The sequence below is a fragment of the Gasterosteus aculeatus genome, chromosome 17 (assembly GCF_964276395.1).
Source record: "Gasterosteus aculeatus chromosome 17, fGasAcu3.hap1.1, whole genome shotgun sequence".
Classification (NCBI taxonomy): domain Eukaryota; kingdom Metazoa; phylum Chordata; class Actinopteri; order Perciformes; family Gasterosteidae; genus Gasterosteus; species Gasterosteus aculeatus.
The window spans coordinates 4,831,274-4,849,116 of record NC_135705.1 but is presented as its reverse complement, the minus strand read 5'-3'; the positions used below and the strand labels follow the sequence as shown (position 1 = coordinate 4,849,116).

Here is a 17,843-nt window from a genome sequence, read left to right as displayed (position 1 = left end):
CTGTATGGCCCGCAACTTGGCTTCCTGGGGCTTGACCAAACCCCTCCCAATGGTGTACCCCAGGTAGTTTGTCTCGCTGAAAGCCAGCCTGCACTTCTTGGGGTTTGCTGTGAGCCCTGCATCTCGGATTGAATCAATCACAGCTTGTACTCTGGGTAGGTGACTGTCCCAATCGGGACTGTGTATGACCACATCATCCAAATATGCTGCCGCGTACCTCTTATGGGGAGCAAGGACCCGATCCATCAATCGCTGGAACGTGGCCGGTGCTCCGTGGAGACCAAAGGGGAGCCGGGTATACTGGTAGAGCCCCTCCTGTGTCGCAAAGGCAGTCTTCTCCTTAGACGCCGGCGTCAGGGGAACCTGCCAGTAGCCTTTTGTGAGGTCAAGCGTGGTTATGAAGCGAGCACATCCCAAGGAGTCTACCAGATCATCGACACGAGGCATTGGGTATGCGTCAAATTCAGATACTTCATTCAACTTCCGAAAATCGTTGCAAAACCGTATTGACCCGTCCGGTTTGGGAACCAGTACAATGGGACTTGCCCAGGCACTTTGAGATTCCTCGATCACTCCCAACTCCAACATCTTCCTTACCTCCTCCTGAATGGCCCCCTTATGAGCCTCCGGCACCCGGTACGGGCGCTGGTTCACCGTTTTGCCTGGCACGGTGCGTATCTCGTGCTGGGTCACTTCCGTGTGCCCGGGAAGAGAGGAGAAAACATCCCGGTTACGGTCCACTAGTTCCCGAGCCATCTGCCGTTGATGGGGGGACAGGCTGGGACCCACCTGCACCTCTTCTCGCCCTGGTTCCTTGGACTCCGTGGGTGTTGGGCAACTGAATAGCGCCTCCCTGGCGTGCCACTTCTTTAAGAGGTTAACATGATAAATTTGCTCACGTTTTCTTTTTCCCGGTTGCCTTACCTTGTAATTGACCTCTCCCACCCGTTCAATGACCTCATATGGTCCTTGCCAAGTTGCCAGGAATTTACACTCCACGGTTGGCACCAGGACCAGCACTTTGTCACCCGGCTTGAACTCTCTGGGTTGAGCCGACCGGTTGTAGGAGGCTTGCTGTTGCCGTTGCGTGGTCTCCATGTGTTCCCGCATCATGGGATAGATGGCCTTCATTCTCTCCCTCATGGCCCCGACATGCTCAATCAGGGTCCGCTGTTGGCATGCCTGCATCCTCCACCATATGTGATGTCACGAGAGGCGCCGCCGCTCTCTCCGGGGTAGTTCAAAATAGTGCGAGGACACCGGGTTCAAAATATAACAAAAGGTTTTAATTTCCGTCCTTCAGGTTCAACAGAAAACAGTCAAAACAGGGGGTAACTCAGGCTTCGGTCAATCTTTGCCGGTAGAACTTAACTTAACGGAAATCCACTTCTGTAAGGAAAACAACACCGTCCTCCCGGTCTCTCCTGCCTCCTCGAATCCTTATGGCTTGGTCTGCTCTTCTCAGCTCGTCTCCCTCCAACGGTGTGTCTTCCACCTTTATGAAGGCCTCCGGGTCGTCACACCCTGATGGGTCTCAGGTGTGAGGGGAATGCTCTGAGTTTCGGGGCACCAGCAGATGGAGCCATAGTTAGAGCCATCGCCGGTGAACGTATCTCCCTTCCAAGACCAAGCCTCTCGTGACATCACACTGTATTAATTCTTCAGTCAGTATTATTTGTCTCCTGCTTTTTCTCATCTGTTACTTCTGTATTAATTGGTTTGATTGTCTATTTATATGCTGCTTAGATGAGCCACTATGCTTTACTTTGTATTACTGCGTGTTATGCTAAATTTGCTGAATTGTGAATATTTACTTGGTTGCCTTCTTTTGCAGTTAAAGGATCCCTTTTGGGGTTCAGGTATGATTTAACAAAGCAAGCAATCTCAATATGGAAATTGGGCCAAAGGAAATTTTTAATGGAGAAGAATAATTGATATAAAAAACTTAATGATTGCCTCTCAGCAGCTCTGAACATGGCAACAGCTTAGCCAGCGGCTTCCAGGTGACGGCGCCGACAGAATTAACAGTGTTTACCTGTGGGGGGACCGGAGGCTTGGTGCAAGACATTATCAGCTCCCCCCCCCCCAACACAGACACAGAGGGAGCGCAACCTCATTCGCATGCTTGGGTATAGACGTTAGTCATCTATATCGGTCCAAAGCAAATAGTTGTATGCGGCTATATTCATGCTCATGTTGCATATTTAGATTAACAAGGGTATTGTTTGGATATGATGAGAATACTGATTATATAACAGCAGTATTCTCAACAGCAACTAATTGTACATGTGTCCCTACGACAAGTCTCAACCTCTCAAAATGTGTGTGTACCTATAGGTACCTGTAAAATACTACTTGCTACTCATGAAGGAATCTGTTGTTAACAGCTTCTCGGGTGAGGCCCATCGTGTTAAACAGAGTTGAGGATATGCTCCAACAGTCTCCCTTTCTTTGACCAAGGCCGAGATGTCTATGAGTGAAACATCCACTCGTGGATCTAAACAGAAGGAAAATGGCGGCACACGTCCTGCAGCAAAGCTGTACAGACTGTAAACTTCAACATCACAGCTCCACCACACAGCCGCTACTATTCAGGTCCTGCAGGGAGAGTGGGCAGTTCAATGAAAGCGCAGAGAGAGGGACTGGAAATAGCAGAGGCGTAGGAGAAAAGCTCCCTCAATAAGCACCACTGTACACACGTATTCGCCATGGCAAAATAACGACATGAATATTCCGTGGCAAATACAATAAATGCCTCATGGCCTCTGCTATATTAACAGAGTGCACTAGGTCAAACTGCCGCATTAACAGGAAATTAAAAAATATGCTGTATAACTAAATCGGTTCTGCACCGCCGTTTCTCTGCTGTTTCTCAGCTGACGTACCTGCCGCCGCCGTGGGGCGACTGCAAGGCCACGCCGATGGACTCGGACTTCTTCAGCACTTACAGCATCACGGCCTGCCGCATCGACTGCGAGACGCGCTACCTGGTGGAGAACTGCAACTGCAGGATGGTCCACATGCCTGGTAGGGCCATCTCGATGAATGTATTAATAAAGATGTTACAGTGTCTCGTCATTTCAAATCGTGACAAAGACAATTGTCAATTGCACAAACAGGCTGCAGATGTTTTTCTACTTCGGTGAATCGGAACGCTCCCCTATTTTCACTCAGTGTCTGTGCAGTGATTACAGCTGGCGTTCGCTGTCTACCTCCTACATTTATTCCCTGTCAGGCATCTCAGACGGCGAATGAAAAGGAGCTGGTTCACAGAGGAAACACTCGGAATCTGAAAACGGTCGTTAACGTCCCTCTTCAATCAGGGTCACTTTCAGGGAGAACATCTACCCGTGTAATAATCAGGATTAGCTGCTATCTTCTAGTGATTGTGCAACTGACTAACGAGGCTGTGGAGAACTCTCCAGCTGAAATATCGCCCTCATATTCATCTTTGCTATATGCCAGTCCTTTGATTGATTTCCAAAGAGCGTGCAATGAATAATTATATATATAATATTTCCTCCTTCATCTGGGACGTGTCTTTTTCTTGTGCGGAGGGAGAGGCCCGTTTAACTGCCACTGGGGATGAACGAGGGTGAAACAGACTGAAAGTGGAGGCGAAAGTACGAAAGTTAATGAATTCCATTACGACACGAGATCGCATTTGTGACGAATACCCAAACCTAATAAGGGGCGGTAACGTCAGTCTGCGAAAAAAAAGTAATTCTCTTGTCAGACGTCGTCGTCCTTTTTGCGTCTTCTTCTCTTTGTCCCTCTTTTTGTTCACATTGAGAACATTGTGTGTCTCCCGCCTGTCCTTAGGAGACGCCCCATACTGCACCCCGGAGCAGTACAAGGAGTGTGCCGATCCTGCCTTGGGTAAGTGTGTGTGTGTGTGTGTGTGTGTGTGTGTGTGTGTGTGTGTGTGCGCGTGCATCGCGTACACTGTTCAGAGCCCCTGATCCGTGCTGATAGCAGATAATAGTGTTCCTGCAGCCTGACAGAAGCCATTCTCAAGTGGTAATCCTTGAGGCCCGGGGCTGGTTGTCCTGCTCACACTCCCCTGTCTCTCCATCAACTGATTTGACCGTTTAGGTCAGCTGTCCGTTTCCTTTTTGACTCCCAATCTCTCGCTGCCCCCCGTGTCAGTTTGTCTGTATGTATCATCTTCTATTTTTCTCACGGGGGGGCCTCGGTGGGCGTCTACTCGTTGCCTTCTCACTCTGCGGGCGTTTGTCATGCCGCGCCGAGGGTTAAATCCATCTGTGTCTCCTCTCCCTCCGCCCGCCCGCCCTGCAGACTTCCTTGTCGAGAGGGACAATGACTACTGCGTCTGCGAGACGCCGTGCAACATGACGCGCTTCGGCAAGGAGATGTCCTTCGTCAAGATACCCAGCAAAGCGTCGGCCAAGTACCTCGCAAAGAAATTCAACAAGACAGAGCAGTACATAGCGTGAGTCCTGCTCTTGTGTCCCATTCGTCCCCTTGATGAGCGCTGATTCCTTTGTCCAGTTTTAACCATTACAACCATTCCAAAAGCTGTGACGATGGTTTAAGACTTGAGGTCCCTTCTCAGGGTACGTGGGTGTTTTGGGGTTTTCACGTCATTACGTGTTTGATCAAGACTCTTTTGGTGTTAAGCACTTTATTGGAGAGGGGGGGGGGGGTTATTACCTTTCTAGTGGTGGGCGACGATTCAGGAATTCAATTATTATTTCTCAACTTTCTGTAGAATAATATTGAGCTCATCACAAACCTGTTCGAGTGTTGCCAAAAATCTGTCGTCCAAAATAGATTTTTCTACATGTATTAGAATATTTATGATGAACTTAGTTACGTTAAGTTTGGGAGTAACGAGGCGCTTCATTGGAAGGAATGTGTGCATTCATGTTGAGATTTATAGAAATCCATTTCGCTGATTAATGGGATCTCAGTGTCCCACAGGCAGACGTTTAGTTTTTATTGTCTTTTGCTGTTGTTTATGATTTCAGGCACGATTCAACAACTCATGGGGAGAAAAGGAATAATTGGTTTCTTCCGGCTTTTGCTCATTCATTTGAATTAGAGAAATATCAGCCAAACCGGACCAAAGGGTTTGTCTCGTTCATGTAATGCAAAGATGCTACCGTTCAGTGCAGATGAGTCTCAAATGCAGCGTGTGTTGATTGTGAGAAACTAGAAGTAAAACCTGATGTTCATTAGTGGGGTGTTTTAATAGTCGATCAAACCTTGACAGGAAATAAACACGATTAAAGCTGCACTGTAAATATCTTGAAACAGGGTTACGTCATGTGTCACTTATCTATCCGACTGAATTTAGTGCCTCAAAGTTTACTCACTCAAAGGCTTAATACCAACTGCTACTTTACCTTATAAAATGTAGATGTGTTTTAGGAGCTCTCGGTCAGAGACCGATTTGATTAATCAGCCAAGAATGTACTGTTTCAAGTCTAATGAGCAGATCAACGGTAGTTCAAGTAAATGAGAGGGTGAAATAATAGTTTAACCTTTTATCTGGCATTCCCCGGCGGAGCCACTGTGGACAAGATAATTACACCATATGTAGTGAGAGTGCTGCAAAAACCCTTAACTTCTCCCCACTGAAAGATCTATTTAATTCCCCGCAGACAGATGTGTCTACGCTGCTCGTTTTTTTTTTTTCTTCGAGTGGCCATATTTCCAAGCGGTGTCGTTCAGATGAGCGTCAGCTGGGAGGATTCTGGACCTTTTACCGGGAACCACTAACACAGCGAGACACGGACAGCTTCACGGGCTGTTAACCGCTGCTTTGATCTGATGCATTAGAAGTTACTCACAAAGCAATTACAACACTTGACAGCGAGGAGGCATAGTTCAAGGTGCAGGCTGACACCTCAAACAAGTGAACCTACAATTCAGGAGAAATCACCCCGGGAATGAAATAATGATAAATGGATAAACACCTCGATCAGCGAAGCGCTATTTACTTTAGGGGAGATGGCAGATGGCAGCGATAACGTGGAGGGATTGTGGAGAAGCTCCAATAGGTAGTCACATTGAAATAAATAGCTAAGTGTGATCAATATACAGTGAAGGGTTGATATAAATGGCGTATTATAATGTCACAAAAACACCACCATTTTTAATTTGGGGTGAATATACAGTAATGAACACATTTCTGCTAATAAATATCCATAAATCCCACTGCAATTAACAACCAGTTAAATAGCTTCGAGTGATTTTGAAAGAATTTTGAAAAATTGTCAGCGTTTAATAATAAATTGTCTATTGAAAGCTTTGATAAAACCTTGTGATCTCAGACTTTAACTACAGTCAGATGTCAATCAAAGTGCTTACGTGTGATGAGACTTATTAATGAGTACCGATAATTAAGCCTTTGAAATGAAAGTAATGGAAAACAGTGGAAATTGTTAACATTAATGGAGCAACAGCTTTGACTTGCCAATGCTGGAAATTCACAGACATAATTAGCATTTATGAAGGCTGTATTTCCATTTCGGTGACTCGTGTCCGGCGTCCTGGTGTTGCACACGCTCGCATGAGCCTGTGGGTGTACGCTAAAAAAGATAAGTATTTGATGACTGTTTTCCATGGTGTTAAATAAGGATGTTTTCTGTGCTGTCAAACTGCAGAGCCTGAAAGTGTTTTTCCCACTTAGCACGAAACGAGCAGATGCCTGCTTACTTCTTGGTACCTCCTTCTCTACATTATCAAATGTCATTTGCATTTTAACTTACCCCTCCCGGCTTCACAGGCGTTTCCTTTAAAACAGATCATCTCTTGATGTAATTTCAGTAATAAAAGCAGTGCAACCAGAATGAAAAGAGAAACTACAAAGTCGACTTACGGTTTTGATCTCACCCCCCAGTGGCGTGTGAAGTCTGATTTGGCCCACAGAGAGGATATTCGGGAATCAAAGTAATAGTCTTTGCCCTGGGCCTTAAACTAATCCTCATTCTTTTTCCACTCTACTGAATTCCAGAGTTTTAGACTTTAACAAAAAACGCGTCATAATTTCCCGTCTTTTCCACAATTATCGGTTCAAAAAAGCCGACGAGCGTTGGTTAAATAGGACGCAGCTGCTCCACTTCTCGGACACCAACCGGCTTCTCACTGTTTTTGTATTTACGTCTGGAAATCAACAGCAAAGAATGTTGAATTAAGAAAGAAAACCATTCAAGCGTAATTTTCTTTAAAACGGCACCATTAAAACCAATGACAATTCTCAGAATGGAGCTCACGGCTTAAATCTGATAACGTTGACACGCTGCATTCATTTGACGCATCCATTGTCAGACCGATAGCATGGCGTTGCATACGTACACATCAACGGCTTCGAAAAACGCATGTGGCGAGTAGGATCCCTTTTGTGACTGATTGCTGCTGATGTATCACAATTTAGATACGTCAGCTCAAAGGAAAAGCCTGCAGATGAAGCCCGTACAACCACCCACTGCCAGACAGGGATCAAGGGCCCAGAGAGAGAGAGACAGAGTGGCCAAAATCTCACCACGAATCTCTGCTAATGAGGCAAAAGAAAATCCGAAAGACTTCACAATGAACGTCGCTGTCACAAATCCACTGAAACGCACACAGTTCCTCGTCACGGAGGAATGTGAAGAATGCAGAAGCTCGCCGTCTTAAAGCAGCGACAACGTTCTTGCAGGGGATGAGAAGGAGGGAGGAGATCCGGAGAACCATGAGCAGCTTTAAAAGAGTTCACTTGCAAAGTGAAGGTTGAAAAACAGAGGGAAGATATATGTGCATGTATAATGACCCGAGGATCTCCTCCAAGCAGAAAGACCAGTAGCTTCATACGAATAAAGGCAGAGACTGAAACGATATCAGCACTAGAAGCTGGTACAGAGGATGTTAAAGGAAGTTTAGTGCGCTGCAAAGATAAATCATATTGGACTGTGTGGAGTGTAACAGCAGCGGGGAAGAATTTGAGGATCAAATAAGGCTGTCATCACACTTTGGACACAACGATAACAAGGATCTGCCTTCAGGAAGCAGCGCCCGAAGTAAAGCAACAAATAGAAACAGTTTATTTACTAAAGACAATAAAGAGTGTTTGTAGAATGTTGTCAGCTTCTGCTCTATGTAGGATGTGCCGGAACAAAGCAACATGCTACAAAGAAACACGCTTACGTTACAATAAACCACAAACCAAAATGCGAATAATTGTATTTAGTCGACATATGTGCATGTGTATTAAAAACACTGTATTAAAACTGAACAAATCCTGAAAGGCCTTAAAGGCAACTGAACAAATCGCTTCTATTTATGTATATACGTTTTCTTCCTGGGTTTTCTTGTACCGGTGGTTTTTAAGTGTAAAGTTTAATTAAAGAACAGAAAAAGTCAGTTATTACACCCACCACTCACTTGTCGTGTTCTCCGCCTGAGCACTCACATAAACAGGAGGATGGATTATTAACGGAGACATTTGTGATAAGTATGGGACTTGAAACTGTGTGCTTTTCTCTCTGTTTACAGTGATAACATTTTGGTTCTGGATATCTTCTTTGAAGCACTGAACTACGAAACCATCGAACAAAAGAAAGCCTATGAACTGGCAGGTCTTCTGGGTGAGGAAATAGCTGTCAAGTGTTTTCATGAGAATAGATAATATGCAGTATGGCAACATGACAGTTGCCCTTTATCTTAAGCGACAGTAATGCAAGCGCTTGCATTTTCATTTTTATACGTGTTCAGGTCCCAGAAGACAGTCCTTCAGGGCTTTTCAACTACTTCATTTTCCCAACATCTACATTTTTCTGTCAAATGTCCCATCTTTCAGACCTTCAAAGAAATGAAAGTACATTTCAAAGCTGCTTCATGTGAATGCACGGACGTTTCTCCCTGTGTTGTGTAAAGGTTCCTTTTGTGCTTTCGTATCGGTCTTTCCAGGTGATATCGGTGGTCAGATGGGTCTCTTCATCGGAGCCAGCCTCCTCACAATTCTTGAACTCTTTGACTATCTATACGAGGTAAAATATCACCACCCGGAGCCTCTCTCTCACATTCGTTTTTGATGTATTTCGTGTGGAAATGTGAACCGCTCCAGCATTATTGGGCTCACATATTTGGTGTTTTTCACACACAGGATGTATTTCTCTGCTCTCGTGAGAGTAACTATGTGTTGCTTCTTCCATGCATTCCCCTCCACCGGCAATGTGGATGCTTTGTGTGTCTGTTTGCCTCGCCTACTCATGTGCATCTTCAAGGAGAAAACACATTTACCGATGCATAAAATCAATCTCTATTTCATCTCACTTAGCCTGATCCTTCAAACTCTTCAAAGTGTGTGCGTTCAACAACAATGACATGAACCAAAAGAAAAGCACCTTTCTAAATATTGTGTTTTGATCCCAAAGGGTCGGTAACGGCTGCCCTCGTCTGTTTGCAGGTGATCAAGTACAAGCTGTGCCGATGCATGAAGAAGAAACACAAAGGCCGGAACAACAATGACCGGGGAGCCGTGCTGAGCCTGGACGACGTGAAACGCCATGTCAGTAGGCTGCTGCTGAACTCTTCCCCTGTCTGACCGCATCTATCCCTTAGGGCCCTTCGCTCTCGTCTTTGAAGTTAACGAAGAGATGGAGACGGGGGGGGGGGGGGGACTAGGGAGGGAAGGACTGGAGAGACAGGAAAGAGGGAGTGGATAGAGGATTGGGTTGAGAGGGAGATGTAATTGAGAGAGAGAGAGAGAAATAGGAGAGCGGAAGGTGGCTTGAATTAAATCAAAGCTGGTGGAAAGGACCAGCAGGGACAGGCGGGAATTAGAGCTCTTGGAGGTGTGACAGCTCACTTATTTCCAAGTGTAAATGTCGCCAGTTCACTTTAATTGCAAGTCTGAGCCTCGAGAAAGGAGGATAAAGTTGTGCTACCCCTCTGATCGCTTCTCCTGCTTTACGCGGTAGTCAATCCATCCATCTTTAGCATTTTAACCTTCTCTTTTTTTTCTAGGGGTTTCTATTATCTCTCGGGCCCAGCTTGTTCATCATTGTCATATATCATTATTATTACGGATTTCTCCAATGCATTTTTTCTGTGCGATGATCCCTCTGCTTGTTTGCCTCCCCATCCTCTCAATGATATTTTCCCTCTTATCTTTATCCTTCCCTCTACTTTACCTCCCTTGCCATTTTCCTTTGTTGCCTCAGGCTCCTTGCGAGAACCTGCGTACACCATCAACGTATCCCGGCAACATGCTACCTCATCACCCGGGTCAGGCCAACTTTGAGGACTTCACTTGCTGAGCGGACCCTGGGAGAGACATCAAAGTGCGTGTTATGCAACCAAAGCCAACCATATAACAAGAACTATCCAGCACGGGGAGTGTGAACTGATACAAAGTCGAACGGAGGCACTTTTTACATGGAAACGGAGTAAAGTGGACAATTCAAATATGACAAAGAACTGTCAAAGTGCAGAGGATTTCCCCAAATATAAAAATATCTGTTAATTTTTCCGGAGAGCATTTCCCGCAGCACTGTAAACTCTTGTATCTCTGTGTTTTTCTCTGGAATACTGCCAAGAAGGACGCTCGCGCAGGACCCTCGTCAAACACGGAGCTCTCCTTGAAAAGACGAAAAAAAAACAAATGTAAAAAAATACGGAACATGTACAGCTCTCTCTTACCACAGACAGCGGATGAAAAAAAGAGCCCCCATGCCTTTATATAACACAGCGACACGCGATGGTTTCACACGACAACGGCCTGCTAGTGGTACAAATATTCACACTGCTTACTCCACTATACATGTAGCAACATCTGTAACTGTTGCAGTGCTCCATATATCAACATCTGGAATCGTTTGGACGAGAATGTATCTGTGTTCGGGGGGGTGCAGGGAAGTTTTTGAGGGGCTTTTGGTGGCAGCGGCGGTGGTAGAAGGGCATCGTCTACCATTTAAAATGTACTGGTGAAGATTTCCGGTCTCATCGTGTAAATGCATGCTTGTATATGTCCAGTGCATGATTTTCATTTCAACTTTAATTTTGATTTTTTTTTTTATATAAAAACGTATGTGTGTGTGTGTGTGTGTGTGTGTGTGTGTGTGTGTGTGTGTGTGTGTGTGTATTCGCCTGCCAGCCTCACTGTGCAATGAATGAATGAGCTGCACCTAATTTCATTTTTTCTCATCCGTTTGCTTTTTCTATTTTCACGTGTGGCCAACGAGCCGAGGAGTTCTCATTCGACCTCCTTAAACTGTTCTCTCGACTGCAGGATAAAGGCGAGGTACATCTTTGGCTCTCGCAGAGAGTCGATCTCTGAAATCGTTTTGTTTGTTAGTTTTGTTGGGCTGTTAAAAAAAGAGTTTCTGTATCTGTGTTCTAGTTGAAAAAGTCTTATCAAAGCACAATACCGCCAGTATGTAGAGGTGATGTAAAAGACAACGTACTATTCTTCTTGATATATTGTCATATTAATATCGTGTTGATCGGACTGTTTTTCGGTTGTTTTTTTCTTTCTTTCATATAAAACACACTCGATATTGCCAGATTGATCCTATCTCCATCGTCCAGGTGATAGGCTGGTTTATTTAGTTATCAAAGCATAAATAAAATCTGAATATCATTTTGGAAATTGTTATTCTTCTGCGGTTGTATTCCTATCAGTTATTTGCCTCCAAAAACCTTCATTTGTTGTGTGATCAAGGAGGTAAACAGGCAGAGCAAAGCACTTTTAAACCCCAAATACTGTGCAATTTTGTAATCAAACGTAACTCTCAGAAAGCCTGATTAAGCATTCTCCTCTCCATCTCTGGCATTTTGCTCTCCGCATTTTCTAATCAACATGTTATCTTGTGTTTCTACTTTTCCAACATTTAAATGGAATTAAATCAGCATTACGGATTCTGGGGGCAGGAGTCCGGTATTAAAATAGATATCACTTATCTGCTTCAACCTTTCCTTTGGGCAGCAGGTTCAAGCCACAACGTTGGTCTTTTGGACCCCCACACTCTCGAGATGTAATTACAATTCTATGCTGCAGTCTGACAAAAAAAAAAAAAGAACGGATGAGAAATATCCTGCACAGCCAAAACGAGTTTCATCCAGACCGTCAATCGGCCAGCAGCCGCACGTTGTGGACGCCCGCTCTCGTGTTGGACTGTGCATCTGGGTGCTGCCACGCTTGTATTAGAAAAGCAGCTCGGTGATGCGTGACTGCGGGTCTAAGAGCCTGGTTATGCGCCCTTAAACATGGCCTGCCATGAAATCATGTTTGTTGCTCAGCCGGCTGCACAACGGTCTACTGCTACCAAACAGCAGGGGGGGGGGACGGAAGAGGGGGGGGGTTATTCTAGGAAAGCAGTTAACATTAGTCTAATGCTTTTTTCATGACCTCGTTTGGTTGGGAAAAACCAAACAGCAACTTGGTTCAGCAAATGCCAGCGTGCATTCATTTTTTATCATCCAGAGGAGTGAGGATTAACGTACAGCCCTTTAAAGCTGCACGCAAACCAACTCCCACGTCTGATCAAGATCTCTCCGTTATTGAATGTCTGAAACATCATATTGCCCCCCTGATGGTTTCATTATTATTTTTTTTGGTTGTAACTGCCGAGAAGACACATTAATCAAGAATAATAAAAGATGATGCTGTTTATTTCCTCCTGGCCTTCGTGTGTTTGTCCGAACGGAAAACGTCTCTTATGTATTGGGAAATCTTGCAGTTTTGTGGTTTCGTCTCAGTTTCACGTCATGTCGGCAGGTTCCAGGAATCTTGGCAACCGCGTCTCTTCTCCCTGAATGGGATTAAATCACACTGCGAGCTCATTCAGTCCCCCCCCGGCTCTATGAGAGAGGATTGCTCCCTCCTCGCTTTCACCTTGTCGGCCAATCTGACGACATTCTGAGGGAAGGGATCTGTGCTGGAATCTCTTCCACACTGCCCGACCTTCTCAAATGGCTGCAACACCCTCAGCTAAACACTCCCGGGTTGGAGAGGAAGGCCGGGCAGCCTCCAATGTTTGTTGTTATTTTTTGATGAGGCTCGTGCACGTGCGCGTGCATGTCTTTCGCCCACATCTGCCAGTTCTGATCGTGCCTTCTGCTCTCGCTAAACACGCCCTCGCACTAGATCTTTTTGAATCAGAGAGTTACTGTCCTTCCAATCCGTTTTATCCCCATCTCATTATCTACATCAACGAGGGGATGACGTTCTTCTTTTGCAGTTTCTTAGTGTGGCGCACAGTGTGGTGTCATTTCCAATAACTGGATTAACGCACGATTAAAATCACCTGCCACAAATATGTTCATTTTTTATCCAATTTGCCAAAGCAGCAATGTAACTTTACTGAGAACCGTAGGGTTGTTTTGGCACAGTGTAAGCGTTATTTTTAAAAATGGGTGTAGTCTGTATTTAAACATAATAAATATGGTTACGTTTCCATGGTACTAGACAAAGCAAATTCAAGGTTTAATTTGAAACTCTTTGCAACACTGGGGAACATCCAACAGTGGGAAATGTATTAATTGTATTACACTTGACCCAAAATATTGGTTTGGCCTTTAGACTGTTTTACACAACTGAATCTTTACTGTACAGAAATTGCAATTGAAGCTTGTCCCCGTCCTCTCACTCCTCCCAGCATGCCAGTTGAGTCACGTTTCTGGTATAAATTTATCCTGTCAGATCTCCCAGTGCAATTAGGATGCTCAGCCGTTTGTCATAGATAAAGCTGCAGCTCGGCTCCTCCGGGCTCCACTTAGAATTCTACTCATTAAGGGTATTGATATAATTGCAGCGTACTCAATGTTCTCAGCATCGAGAAAAGCTGCATTATATCTCAGACTCGAGTCCGTCTGATTTGTCCTTTAACTTGTTTGAAGTATGAACTCTTATAGTTTAATATCCAATGCATCAGCAGGCTAACTAACCATCTCTCTCTTACAATGGAGAAAATCTGATACTTTCTTGTAACATGAAGGAAGACAACTCCACAACATCTTCCTCCAAAAAAAGAAAAATATATACCCTCCTCCCTTGTATGCACGTTCACAAGCACACACGGATCAAACACATGCATGCTCTGCAAACCGATGGAATGGCATTATTTGTGCGGTTGTGGCTACATGCTGTTGGGGGGGGAGTATAAGGACTTCAAAGTTTGGAAACAAGAAAGATGTTCAGCCTGTGGCTCACTTCCAGGACGTCCGCAGCTGTGCTCTTCATTTGTTGTACTTATTAATTTAGAGGCAAGCGGTTCATTGTTCTTTATCCAGATGAAACATTATGATTAATATATTTGCACTCTGAGGAGGTCAACTGCCAACCATCCAGTTTGGAATTGGTGCATGCGATTGTGATTTAAATCACCTATTAATCATGGGGGGGTGCAATTTACTTATTTATGAAGCACTGCTGTGTTGACAGAAAATATAATGTCTGTGATTTTTATGATAACTCGTACAGAGGGTTGATATTCAGTGGGAGCACCTTCGACTTTCAAGGCATTTATTGATTAATTAATTCAAAAAGCTTGAAATGTTAATGTTAATAGCTTTTCTATTATCACACATTTTAGTTTTGTGTTTGTATCTTCTATCTTTCTAAATTGAATAAAAGAGCGATACTATTTTTATTTCTTATGGACATTGATTGTTAGGATTGCACTGGTAAAATATACATACAGTATATTCCACTTCTGGTAAACATTCCACACTATACCACACATCTGATAAACGTTACACATTATATCCCACCTCTGATTCACATTTCCTATACACCTTTCTGTTGGTGCTTACAAATCTGTTTCCCAAAATCGTTTTATTGTAGGCGGGGAGCATAATTAATAAAAACCATAATGTCCACATTTCAAAGGAAAAAAGTGATCCAATACCTGAGCATGTTTTGATAAAGTGCATAGAGCGGAATAATATTCATTACTGTCGTTGAATGTGAGAACCAGTTGATTATGTAATTAGTTGTTTTATAAATGTACTGTGGTTTATTTTCAGCAATTTACTTTATTTCAGGATCATGATTCTGGGATTTTACACCCTTTTAATTACGAAAATATCCCTACAGTACCGCAGGCAACCAGCGGGGGATCACACCCACTACCCCAAACTTCATTCTCGCTCTCGCGAGAACTCCGTGCCTCCACTGGCGGCGACATTCAGAGAGGAGATGGCGGCCAGAGGGGGGTTTCAGTCAGCACCTACTGGCGGCGGTGGTGGAGCTATGGGACCTGGGCCACCGGTACCGGGCGCAGGACCAGGCATGGGACCCGGGACTCCCACGGGAAGGATGATACCGTCGTCGGCCGCGCAGAACCACATGTATCGCTCCCCGATGCCCGGGCCCGGGTACCCGGTGAGATATCACTTCCATCTTTGCTGCTGACGCGCTAGCCAGTCCGCTAGAACAAAGCCTCGCACCGCTGCTTTGTCACTAGCGGCTAACGTTACCCACCGACGCCGGTGCGGGCCACTGCTCGCTGAACTCGGCAGACCCGCCGAAAGGTTCCCCCTTCCAGAGTCATTTTACGTCTCTTAAACGACTCTGTTTGTTGTTTGAATTCTCTCACCCGCTAACGTGATAGTGAGCTAACTTTAGGTTAGTCACGGTAGCCAATTAGCTTAGCCTGCTAACGTTAGCCGGTGGCTTATTTTACTTTACGTCGAGTTTACTTGATAAACATGAAAAAAGCTGTGTGTGGTTGCGAAACCCTGCGATGAAGGGAGCCTTTCGGCGTAAACGTCGAAGTTGAGGAAGACAATGCTTTGCTTGGATTACAAAGTGCAGTGCAGTTACCATGCCTGGCTCACTTTTGAATGAATCGGCTGAACGAAGCTGCAGTTTGCATCACTCCGACATGGACCGGCGCGCACCCCTTTCTAGAGAGGTGGTAGTTTACCCTACCGTTAATTTAACTTTAGTTTGTTGCATGCCAGCCACCCTGCAGAGGCAACATCAGCGCCCACCTTTGGTAAACTTTGTGTCACCTGGCTTGTGAAGGTGCTGCAACACGCAAACAAACGGACCCGGCTGGTTTGTAAAACCGGGACACGGTGTTCATCGAACGGGTAAACTTTTTATGCGGTGTGGTACTTTGTTGAAGTCTGAATTTGAGCTCATATAAAGCGATACGGTATTAACTATTGAGACTGGCAGGTCATCAAAATGTTATGTGAGATACTGAAAGGTTGGCCTTGATTACTTGTATTTAGTGGTCAAGCTGCGTCTGTTTATTGTTTGATCAATTAACATTTTGCTCAATAACATTTTAATTCATTGGCATTTCTGGTAAGATGAATTGGTGTCTTTTTTGGTGGGGGCGGGGGTGTTGTATTTCAGCATTTGACATCAATTTTAAGTTGAGATTGGACAGCATTTTCTATCAATGAAGGTGGAAACAGTCAGTTATTGTTTCTCGCAGTGTTCCCACCATTAAAGCTGAACTTTTTTTATGTGCTTCATCTGTTGATTGCTTTTAATGTGATTATATAGCTTTGCTGTTTTTTTTTTGTTGGATTTTGAAAGGCCTTTACAATATGTAAAATCATGGAGCCTCCGTCTCGATTGTTTCCGACTTGTGTGATCCAAACATTTCCGTTAAGATTGTCAGTCCAAAAGTTAAAATAAAATAAAAAATTTAAACGGGATGGAACAATTTCCAAAACACATAACGTGTTACTTAACACAATATTCTTGTATTCTCACAAAAATCCAATTTTGTTTTTGTTTAAACCTTTCAAAAAAACAACTTTCGCTGAAAGCTGGGCGGTACGCCGGGTGTGAATGTCTTCATGGTGTGAATTTTTCACATTCCAGTCATACTGGTGCGTAGCCGTTGTCGCTCCACAGCAGGTACTAAAAGATATTGTTCACGGCTCACCTCCGAGGGCGCAGCTACTTGTCTTTCACGTATTGAGATGGAGTCGTCATGGTTATAACTTCATAACAACTATTAATAACCCACAACTAACCCTCTTAACAGGGTTAAGCACCACACCACAGTGGTTTGTAACAGATAAAACAATTACACCAATGTACATTCATGAAATCACACAGCCGAACCGCATGCTGGATACAGCTCGCCCACTAGAACAAGCGGGGAACAGCTGTTCTGGGGGACAGCGGTCCTTTTTCGGCGTCAACGAATAAATGTGTTTATAGCTAAATGTGAATTTTGGCCATACTGCACAGCTCTACTTTCGCTCCAGTTAAAAACTGTTTGCTCTCCTTGTCTCATCACAAATCTAACGGCACAATAAATCATATTTGCATAACTGCACTAGCAAAAAACGTGTAAAAAAAGGTTAATTCCAAAACCGCGGTGGAAACCTAAAATGTTGGAAAACAGCCATTTGTTATCCAATGCTGTTACAAATGGATTTTGTATATTCGTGAATAGACTGGCACATAATGACCCTTTTCTCTGGATTTCTTTTTACCCGTTGTGCACTAATTGTATCTCGATAGTCAGGATGGATTCTAAAGAGACATTTAACCACAGTCGTTGAAAAGCGTGCTGCCTAGCTACTGGCGACCTGAAACGGTTTGCTGAAAGGATGCTACTCGTCGCTCGTCCTTGACAGCTTTCACTCGCGCAAGAAGCCTTTCTCTCTGCTCGAAGCGGCTTCATATTCTGAATTCCACAGAGCGCCCGTTGTTCTCGGGCAAACCAAGGTTGTTGCGAGTTGTATTCCAAAGGGCCCCGAATGATCGGCATGCAGTTCCTCTGCCCACGCTGCGCCACGTGGAAAAGGCAGAGCTAATTCATCTTGCTTCTGTTGTTGACGAGTCCGCGTCCGTCACTTCCACCGTACGCCGAGGAGAGCGTGCGTTTTCCCCTCCGCTCATTTGTCGAAGCGACTGCTGG

The 17,843-nt window shown here is 44.5% G+C and overlaps 2 protein-coding genes across 4 annotated transcripts in view; both read left to right on the top strand.

Moving 5' to 3' along the window:
• The window catches only part of asic1b (acid-sensing (proton-gated) ion channel 1b), a 121,547-nt gene extending 109,951 nt beyond the window's left edge, over positions 1-11,596 (top strand). For all 3 annotated transcript variants that reach the window (XM_040203791.2, XM_040203789.2, XM_040203790.2), the window contains 7 exons: positions 2,877-3,027; positions 3,823-3,879; positions 4,300-4,453; positions 8,500-8,591; positions 8,914-8,993; positions 9,413-9,514; positions 10,170-11,596. In XM_040203791.2, coding sequence (XP_040059725.1) covers positions 2,877-3,027; positions 3,823-3,879; positions 4,300-4,453; positions 8,500-8,591; positions 8,914-8,993; positions 9,413-9,514; positions 10,170-10,265 — 732 coding nt within the window. In that variant the 3' untranslated portion in view covers positions 10,266-11,596. The remainder of the gene's footprint in view (positions 1-2,876; positions 3,028-3,822; positions 3,880-4,299; positions 4,454-8,499; positions 8,592-8,913; positions 8,994-9,412; positions 9,515-10,169) is intronic.
• A 3,470-nt stretch (positions 11,597-15,066) lies between these two features.
• The window catches only part of smarcd1 (SWI/SNF related BAF chromatin remodeling complex subunit D1), an 11,117-nt gene continuing 8,340 nt past the window's right edge, over positions 15,067-17,843 (top strand). The window contains exon 1 of the mRNA XM_040204360.2: positions 15,067-15,331. Within this exon, the coding sequence (XP_040060294.1) occupies positions 15,146-15,331 (186 nt within the window). The 5' untranslated portion in view covers positions 15,067-15,145. The remainder of the gene's footprint in view (positions 15,332-17,843) is intronic.